Source organism: Alosa sapidissima, chromosome 2, assembly GCF_018492685.1.
Source record: "Alosa sapidissima isolate fAloSap1 chromosome 2, fAloSap1.pri, whole genome shotgun sequence".
Taxonomy (NCBI): domain Eukaryota; kingdom Metazoa; phylum Chordata; class Actinopteri; order Clupeiformes; family Clupeidae; genus Alosa; species Alosa sapidissima.
This window is the reverse complement of record NC_055958.1, coordinates 28456316-28466514: the sequence shown is the minus strand read 5'-3', so window position 1 is coordinate 28466514 and position 10199 is coordinate 28456316. Positions and strand designations below refer to the sequence as shown.

General features: G+C 45.7%; 1 protein-coding gene across 1 annotated transcript in view; it reads right to left on the bottom strand.

The window, feature by feature from the left end:
* Positions 1-3267: 3267 nt before the first annotated feature.
* Positions 3268-10199, bottom strand: part of man1a2 (mannosidase, alpha, class 1A, member 2) — a 109544-nt gene continuing 102612 nt past the window's right edge. The window contains exons 11-14 of the mRNA XM_042078319.1: positions 10004-10033; positions 9236-9363; positions 8104-8252; positions 3268-6695 (exon numbers count right to left, since the gene is read on the bottom strand). Coding sequence (XP_041934253.1) covers positions 6563-6695; positions 8104-8252; positions 9236-9363; positions 10004-10033 — 440 coding nt within the window. The 3' untranslated portion in view covers positions 3268-6562. The remainder of the gene's footprint in view (positions 6696-8103; positions 8253-9235; positions 9364-10003; positions 10034-10199) is intronic.

The window sequence follows — 10199 nt, the reverse complement described above, 5'->3', positions numbered from 1 at the left end:
CATCACTGGCGAAGAAAGCTCAGCGCCGCCTGTACTTCCTGCGGAAACTCAGGCGAGCAAGTGCTCCACCAGCCATCATGACCACATTCTACCGAGGCACCATTGAGAGCATCCTCTCCAGCTGTATCGCTGTGTGGGGCGGAAGCTGCACTGAATACAACAGGAAAGCCCTGCAGCGCATAGTGAACACAGCTGGAAGGATTATTGGTGCTTCACTCCCCTCCCTGAACATTTACACCTCCCACCTCACCCGCAAGGCGACCACAATTGTGAGTGATGCAAGTCACCCCGCTCACAATTTGTTTGATCTACTGCCCTCTGGGAAGAGGTACAGAAGCCTGCGCTCCCGTACCACCAGACTCACCAACAGCTTCATACACCAGGCTGTTAGGATCCTGAACTCTCTCCCCCCTCCACCCTCAGCTACATAACATCCTGGACTTTTAGACCCACAATGGCTGCCTTGCACTACTCCACTTGTACACTTGCACACTTGCAACTTGTTGTTGTTGTCCTGTTGTCCTGAACACTTCTGAACACACTTCTGCTGCTCTTACATAACTTGCACCACTATGCCACTTGCATACTTAGGTCAAACAAAACTACCTCAGACATTTATTGGCCTGACTTTTGCACTATTATATTGACTGTCTACTGTATGCACAATTGCACAATTTCTACCAAATTTTGCTGCTCTTATTTCTTCATTGTATGTGCCTTCTTATTTTTACTTTTTATATTGTTTACTTGAATGTTATGTTTGTCTGTGGACCTAATTGGTAAAATATGTCTTGTCTCCACCGTGGGATAGTAGGAAACGCAATTTCGATCTCTTTGTATGTCTTGACATGTGAAGAAATTGACAATAAAGCAGACTTTGACCTTTGGATAGGAAAGGTATGAGTAAAGCAGGATGGTAGTTCTCAACTTGAGCAGGGTTGAGAGAAGTTTTCTTAAGTAACGGTGTTACCCGGGCCGTTTTGAATGCTGTTGGAAATGTGCCAGAGGTTAACGAAGCATTGATCACGTGTGTTAGCTGGTGTGATAGTTGATGGACTGAAGTAGGCTCATAGGTAGGGGTGCAATGAGCATGTGGTTGGCCTGTCAGGAGTCTATCTCTCTCTCGGAGAGACTCCTCTCATCATCACTGCTATCTCATCTGAGCAGTCATGAGGTGTGACTCAAAGAGTCATCATCAGGTGGGAGACGGATTGTACTATTCTTCAGTTTGTGCCATTTGGAAACTCTGGTCTGGCCTGCTGAATAAGTGTACAATCCATGTCCCACCTGATGATGACTCTTTGAATCTTCTTATTATGTATAATATGATATAGCATTGACGGTCCTAAACCCTTCTAAAACCAATTGCGCTGTCGCGCTTGTCAAACTTTGGCAGTGACGTCGGCGGCAGCGTTTGATTGATTGATCATTATTGGTTCCCTGGAGATGTGACAGGTCAGGACAGGTGTAACTTAAACTGTTTGAATATATTTTCATGATTTGATGTAGCTTAGGCTACCTAATATTTGAGGCATATTGAAACAATAATAGGCTATTTTATAATAGGTCTACTTGAAATACATTTATTTTTATTCGTAGCCTATACATTTCATCTTATTCTATAAACCGTCCAGATGTAGGCTATGTGGCTTGAATGAATGCAATGTCTATTTGTTTGTTACAAATAAAACTCCAGCAGTTCATAACTAGCCTATTGTAGCTTATTTTAAAATGAAAACATGGGTAAATGATCATGAATTTCAATGATTTGGCTATGACTTGACTTGCTTGACCCAAGCTATGACTTGACCTGACTTGCTTGACTGTCACAAAAAATGACTTGAACTTGCTTGAGACTTGCACATGTGTGACTTACTCCCACCTCTGACCATTAGCATCTCGCCCACTAGCATCACGCTTAAAAGTGACTAAGATTTCCGATAATTTTCCTATTTAAAACTTGTCTCTTCTCAAGTTTGAAAGTGTAATGAGACTAACGGTAAGTGAAACGTGGCGATTTTCTAGGCTGATTTGACTGATCGAGGCGCAGCCGTGGCCTACTGGTTAGGGCTTTGGGCTTGTAACCGAATGGTTGCCGATTCGATCCCCGACCCAGTAGGAAAAATGTGGGCAGTTGAGCACTGCTCTCCCATGCCCACATCCACGGCTGAAATGGCCTTGAGCAAGGCACCTAACCCCTCACTGCTCCCCGAGCGCCGCTTTGGCAGGCAGCTCACTGCTCTGGGTTTCACCTCACTGTGTGTACACTCTGTGCTGTGTGTTTCACTAATTCACGGATTGGGATAAATGCAGAGACCAAATTTCCCTCACGGGATCTAAAGAGTATACTTATACTTGAACTATACTCTCATTCCAGCGTAATAATCTGCTGCAGCTCAAACTTGTTGCTGGAAGTTACAGCCTACGGGAACTATTTTCAGGTGCTGGGTGATATCATTGTGCTGCAGCGCCCATGGTACATTCGCAACGTTCCTTGATTATTACGCCGGCTGCTAGGCTGGAGCTAAAAGTGGTATCGCCAGACTCAGAGAACGGCTGAAAGGTAAAAATCAATTCTTTAACTAGAGGGGAGGTGGAAAATTAGCGTAATTCCCCAAAATGGTGGAATATCCCTTTAAGTCACATTCCATGTGTACAAACTGTAAAATTCACTAAAAAACAAAACAAAACAAACAAAAAAAACAAAACACTAAATTACCTAGGGGTGAGAGAATAATAATATAGTATAGAAAAAAACAGGGGATGCCAAGCTTGTTTTATAAACAGCATATTTAGCACTAAAGTTGCTAATATAAAATAGAGGGAAATTGTCAGTCTTCTGTTATGTGATTTGTGTACATTTGAGTAGGGTGAAAAGGGATGTTTTGGTGAGAGAAACACTTGGGACAGCTAAGGTAAAAGAAAAGAGATTAAAAACAGGGCCAAAGACACAAGTGATGATCACTGGTCCCCTGAGATGTTTAATCAAGGAAACTACACACTGCTACACACAGACACAGTTAGTTTAAAACAGCTTCAAGATCTAGAGATAAAATCTAACTCTGACTGAAAATCTAAAAATCTAAGAATCTGACTGTGCATCAAGATGACGCGAGAACAAATCACCACAGACATACAGCATGTTTAGTTATTCAGTTCACTTTTTCGTAACATCTTTATTGAATTTGTGTCTCATTTTAAACATATTTACAGTTATTATTTTTTTGTTCAGTAAAAATACAAATACAGAACACCGTACTTTTTTTAAAGTTTTTTCTTTGATTAAACTTTTTTTTTTTCTTCCAAAATCCGCCTGGCGACAACAGAGCCTTTTAAGCTGGCCAGGGCTTCTCCCAGGGACAGAGAGCAGGTGGCGTCGCCATAGTGATGTGAGGACGACCAAAGGCAACCTCAGAGCTCGCACTTCACATCCACTCATCAGACAGCCAGTGCTGCCACCTAGAGTCCTGGAGAGGCAGTATCTGAGCGGCTCATCCACTGCATACGGAAACACAAAGCAGCAGTGAAACGCAGCGAGGGAGAGAGATTGTGAGGGGTCTTGACGGAACCAGATGTCCTTTGTCTGTCATTCACACTCTTGCTTAGAGCACGCGTCATAGTCCAACGCGTCCATTTAGTGGAACAGAGGAAAATCAAACAAGAACAAACAAGAGGGAAAAAATAAAAAATCAAGGGTGTGTGTGGGCCTAGGGCTTGGTCAAACAGTGGTGTGTGTGTGTGGTTTCTGCCGAAGGCCTTGCGAGTTCCGTCGTTTCTTCCCAGGGGATGTCCCTCCGTCGTTTCTTCCCAGGGGATGTCCCTCCTTCAGTCCCACACACGGAGAGAGGGAGAGGGCAGACGCACTCCTGTGAGAACAGGAAAGCAACCACTCCCGATAAGAGTCACAGCGCCAGGGCTCGAGTTTCTACTGAAGTGCCCCTCATTGCCCAGTCACGCCTGGCTTCACTGACCATCCTCTTGAGAGTTACTAAGCCCCCTGTGCGATCACGACCATGACCACAATCACCATACTTTTCATCACCACCACCACCGTCATCGTTGTCATAGCCATCACTGTGACTATGGAGGCACCAAGGTTCTCTCTGTGAAACACCACCAACCAGACCGTGTGTTTTAGAGCATATCAGCTGATTAGAGCATACAACGGCTGTTTACAACATAAAATCAGCACAGAACATCAAGCTTTACATCCTCGTGGAAAAGGATTCTCAGATATGATTGGCCAAAGGGCTTTGTGACTAAAAAACCCCAAATAAGGCTATCTGAGAGACGAGCCTAAAGATAGGTGAGTTTAAGGAAGTGGTTCAGGTGCCTCAGGAGCCAGTGGACAGGTTGAGGAACAGGTTCTGGACCGAGGAACTTTGCCAGTGGTTATTCTAGAACATTCTAGAGCAACTCTTTTTTAAAAATGATTATCTATGAACCCATTTTATTCAACTCAAGATGTACAGTATGTAGGCAAAATCAATTATATGCAGGCCTACTTGAAAAAGATTATGTTGATTTTCCTACTTTGTGAGCTGTGAAAATGAATGCTCTGAACAACTTAACATCCCACTTGTATGATTCCATCATAAACATTGTTTGTCAGTTTTAACAGAGAACAAAGCAAGATGTCAGCAATCCAAATTATAAAAAAAGAAAAGAAAAAAAAGCAAGAAAGAAAAGACTCAAAAGTCTTTTTGTGTCCTCCCCAGAGACCTTGCCCACATAAAGATGAAGGAAGGGAAGATGTGTGTGAGTGAGTGTGTGTGTGTGTGTGTGTGTGTGTGTGTGTGTGTGTGTGTGTGTGTGTGTGTGTGTGTGTGTGTGTGCGCTGAGGGGCATAAATTAGCTCAGCCCAGCATGTCAATCAACTCCCCTGCACGCCTATCTGAAGAGCATCCTTATTTACCTAGAACTCCTGAACGAGAGAGATAGATAGATAGTGAGCGAGAGATAGAGAGACATAGATAGCTAGAGAGAGAGAGAGAGGGAGAGAGACAGAGAGAGAGAGAGGGTCACTGAAAAGTCACAAAATCACTGAAAAGAGAAGGATGGTGTGGAATGGAAAGGTGTGGAATGAATTGGCAAATACGAGGAGTGTGACTCCTGTGTGTGTGTGTGTGTGTGTGTATGCTTATGAGGCAACATCTGTTTTACTAGCAGCAGACAGAACGCACATAGACAAGCCCACAGCTGTGCTTACACACTAACGACTCAATGAGAGAGAGAGATGAGAGAAAGAAGGAGGAGAGGGAGAGAGATGGAGTGAGAGAATGAGGAAAGAAAGAGGCTGCTAGAAACCAAGGTATATCAGGAGGAACTATAATAAGGGAAAAGAAAAGAAAATACACCAAAACATAAACAAAGTGGAAAACAGTGAATGATCCATTCCCGCCTCGTTGCTGGTCCATGGCTTCTGTCCACGTCGAAGAGTTACGGAGGTCGCCTGTGTGGGTTTGTGGGAGTCAAAACCAGCTGATAAAACCTGGTGACCATGTCCAGGGGTCAAAGTTCATGAGAGCGCCATGTCAACATGAAGTCTGGGTTGTTTTTTTTTAGGGGGGCAACAACAGAGAACTTTGCATCCATGGTGCCACAGCGCAGAAGCGGAGAGTGAGAGGCAAATCTGACACACACCAAACCAGAAAACAAAAACACACACACTGTGTGTGCAATTCATTTGGCTCTTGTCCTCAGGAAACTGTCCTTTCGTTCAGAGCCTCTCCATTTGAGTGGAACTGCTGCACACACAGTGCATCACACACACATACACACACAGAATCTTTCACTCTTCACACACACACCACACAGTAACACACACACCTTTGGCCCCCTGTGCATGTCCATAGGGTGGGTGGGGGGTGTTGTCTTGTCAGGTGTACAAAACTGACTCTGTGAGTGAGGAGGGCAGCCATATGATTGGCTCACAGCCCGCCAGTCAAGAGGGAGAGCGCCACACACAGCCAATCACCACGTAGCACGTAGATCCCTCTGTCCTTCCGGTGGGTGGGAGACTAACACAGGAAGAGAGAACGATGGACCGAGAGAGAGTGAGCGAAAGAAAGAACGAGAGTAGCCATCCAGGACAGAGAGTGAATCAACAGAACGAGAGAGGAAGTTCCATGGTAATCCAGCCCCCCCCCCCCCCCCCCCCCACACACACACACACTAGCCCTCCTCTCTTCCTTCTCTCTCCTCACGTAGCGCTGCTTACACAGTCTCTCTCTCTCTCTCTCTCTCTCTCTCTCTCTCTCTCTCTCTCTCTCTCTCCGTGAGCAACCTCTCCTCCTCCTCCACCCGCTCCATCTCTCAGCTGTCTTTGATGGAGATCAGAGGGAGAGAAGAGAAGGGACCGTAGAACACCGTGTGTGCGTGCGCGAGTGTGTTGCGTTTGTGTGTGAGTGGAGCGGGTGGTAGCTGAATGGAGTGCGTGTATAGGAGTGTGTGTGGAGGATGAGCGTGAGCCTGTGTGTGTGTGTCTGTCTGTGTGTCTGTGTGTGCGTGTGTGTGTGTGCGTGTGTGTGTGTGTGTGTGTGTTGCGGTCCCCTCGGCGGCTCTATCGCTGTGGCTCGCTGCCGGGGAGTGTGATGTTGGCCATGTGCAGCACGGGCAGGGGGTGGGCCTCCGTGTTAAACACCCAGCTCTCCAAAGGCAGCAGGTCGTCACTGGAGAACAACAGATACAGGTACCTGAGAGAGAAAGCAGGGTGGAGAAAAAGAGGGTGAGAGAGGAAAAGAGCATGAGATCAACAGATGGATGGAGAAGAGGAGAAAGGAGGGAGAGGAGGGGAAAAAGGGAGAGTCAGAAACAGAAAGAACATTCAATTCATACCATAAAAGGAGAGAACAGGACACAATGCATGCTTGCACACACACACACACACCATCAGCAGGGTGTGGGGAGAGGCACAGAGCCATTGGCATGAGCCTGCATCCACATCCTAGTCTGCTGCGTAGACAAAAAAACCTCATGCACGACTGACAGCTCCTCCACCATCACCCCCCTCCTGCAGCCACGAACTGAATCCCAATAGCTTCAATCTGCTGCACACACACTGGGGATGGGAGAGTGTGTGTGCAGAGCTGCCAGCAGGTGGCAGTAGAGACCAACAAGCCAAGACTGACTCTCTCGCTCACACAATCACACAGACAGACAGACAGACAGACAGACAGACGCACGCACACACACACACACACACACACACACACACACACACACACACACACACACACACACACACACACACACACACACACACACACACACACACACACACACACACACACACACACACACACACACACACACACACACCACTGTATATTACTGCTCTTCTCTGGTATTGAACGCAATGATGGTACAGCATTGGCTTGGTATTGAACTGCAATCAAAGTTAACATTGGGCCCTCGTGGTGACATCATCTAACCCAGATCTCAGCAGCTGCAGAGGCAGAGAACAGAGAGTTTTCAAAAGTCCTACCTCGAGTGTCTCATGTCTTACCCGTCTACAGAACCACTCATCCTCCCCCCCCCCCCCCGTTCCCTCCACCTCTGGCTGGTGCTAATTGAAGAGCTCACACGCTTGAGTGGAGCTGGGCAGCCCGACTGACCCGACCTCTCTGCTCTTTGACAGGCCAGCACAGAGCCTCCGTACGGAGGAGCATGCAAGTCTTGGGGCTACTTAGCCCTCTGGTCATCGTGAAGACAGGCTCCAGCAGTGTATTATTACACTCCTAAACCTCTTCTCTGTTCCTTTAAAGTGGGGCTGCACAATGAATCGATTTTTAATCAAAATCACCATTTGAACTAATGCAATTGTGTTAATCACTGCATCGGTAAAAGGCTGCAAATGATCGTTCAGCTTGCATCTCTGTGCCAATGGTTAATTTGGTTAACATGAATGAATGAATGATGATAGTTATTGATGATGAATGGCGATTATTCAGGATAATTCTGACAGGGTGATTAAGAACTGGCTTCCTTGTGCCATCATGAGACTCGTGAATTGGGGGCTCATTGAGGTTGAGCTTGACTCTAGTGTGTGTGTGTGTGTGTGTTACTCTGAAGACATTGTGATGGAGAAAGTGTTGGACTTACTTGAGCGTCTCGGCCAGGAAGAAGCTCTGCTGGACGTCGTCATAGGTGGGGTTGGAGGAGTAGACATCCTTGACTCCCGAGAAACCTCCACTGACACGGCAGTACTTATCAATGGCCTGCACAGCATGAACAAGAGCGGATAAGCAACTCTAAGCAGGCATACAGTGGCTGTGTATGTGTGTCTGTCTGTGTGGGACATCTTAAAATCCCTCACACACACACACACACATTTAACATATTAGTTGAAAAAACAGATGGCTGATGTATTCTGGGCATGTTGATTAAAAAAAATTTGGAGAGAACAACGGCACAACACACATGGTGCGGCGCTGGGATTCCTTTGGTCTTAATAGCCGCATTCTGAAGATGTGCCCATTTTCATTGGAGCATAGCAGCCAATCAAGAGAGGCCACTGCTGAGCTGGGGGGATGGGGTGAGAGGAGCTGGGCTTCTATTAAGTGGGTGGAGGAATAAAGAGCTTGTAATTCTGTTTGACCTAAGGCCTCTATATGGATAAATGTATGTTATATTATTACACCCTGCCTGATATGGCACCCCGCTACTAGAGTGGTTTGGGCAGCTGTCTCTGTGTGTGTGTGTGTGTGTGTATGTATATGTGTGTGTGTGTGTGTGCGCATTTAAGTCTGTGAGTGTGACTGTGTTATAATGCCAGTGGAACGGGAATGTGCTCATCCAAGCCCCTCTCGACGTGTGTTTGATCTGAGTGTGATCCACTGGGGAAACAGAATGGGGAGCCAGCAAAGAAACAATGGCACAGAAACACACACACACACACACACACACACATTTTATCTTTTTGTTCTCTCCATCCATCTTTATCCTTCCTTCGCCCACTTCCTCTCTCTTTACCTCCACTTCCCTATTTATCTCTCTTCTCTACCTCCTTCCAACGCTCTCTCACTGTTCCACATGCCCTCACTACCACCTCTACACATTCAATTCTCTCACTCACTCACTCATTTCTCCTCTCCAATCTTCCTCTATCCACCTCTCCCTCTCTCTCTCTCTTCCTCTTCACCTCTCTCCATCTCTCTAAATCAGCACTGGAATGGTTCCTGACCTCTCCTCTCTCTCGACACAGGGATTGTGCAGTGAATCGGTTGCTGCTTACTCTATCTATCTGTCTGTCTGGAGCCCCGGCCCACATGCTCTGCTCTGCCTGACGCAGCCCTGCGTCTCCTGGGACAGAGAACAGCAGCTGGGGCCTCAACCTCTCCTCCTCCTCCTGCTGCTGCTGCTCTGCCCAAGTCGGAGTAGATCCACAAAGATAACAACAGCACACTGCCATATATATAGTTGTTGTCAATTTATGATGCATACAGAGATGTCTGGGGGAATGGTATGGTTCCTTAATCTGGGGGAAGGGTATGTATATATAAGGGTATGTTCCTTAATCTGGGGGAAGGATATATATATATATATATATATATATATATATATATATATATATATATATATATATATATATATATATATATATATATATATATATATACACACATACATACATACATACAGTGTTGTGCCAGTTCACAGCTTTTCTGAACTAGTTCAAGTTCAGTTCATACATGCTCAAAGTGAACAGTTCACGTTCAAAGTTCACAATTTTAATTCTGAACTAGTTCAAAGTTCAGTTCATTTAACTTTTTTCGTGAGATATTCAAATAAATACTTTTTTTCACACTACGAGCTATAAATCACTATACGTTAGGGCTGCACAATTAATCGAACTTTAATCACGATCTCGATTTTGGCTTCCCACGATCAAATTTGCGTGATCGAGCGATATTTAAAATGTTTAATTCCATCCGTTCAACGTTTTTTTTTTTTTTTTTTTTTGCAAAGCCACTCTAGCGCTCCGTAACCACGGTTTGATCACGTGCCTCCATGAGCCAGTCAGAGTTGGTCCCTGCACCGCGCAGCTTAGTTTAGATGTAGACAGTGACAGAGACCCTCTATGCAGAGACCAGAGTAAAGAGGGGGACATTTCGAAAGGCTATCAATCTTAACAAAGAAAACAAAAACATGTCTAACGTAGCAGAGGGCGAAGCCGAGGGGCTTGTCCCAAGAATCGG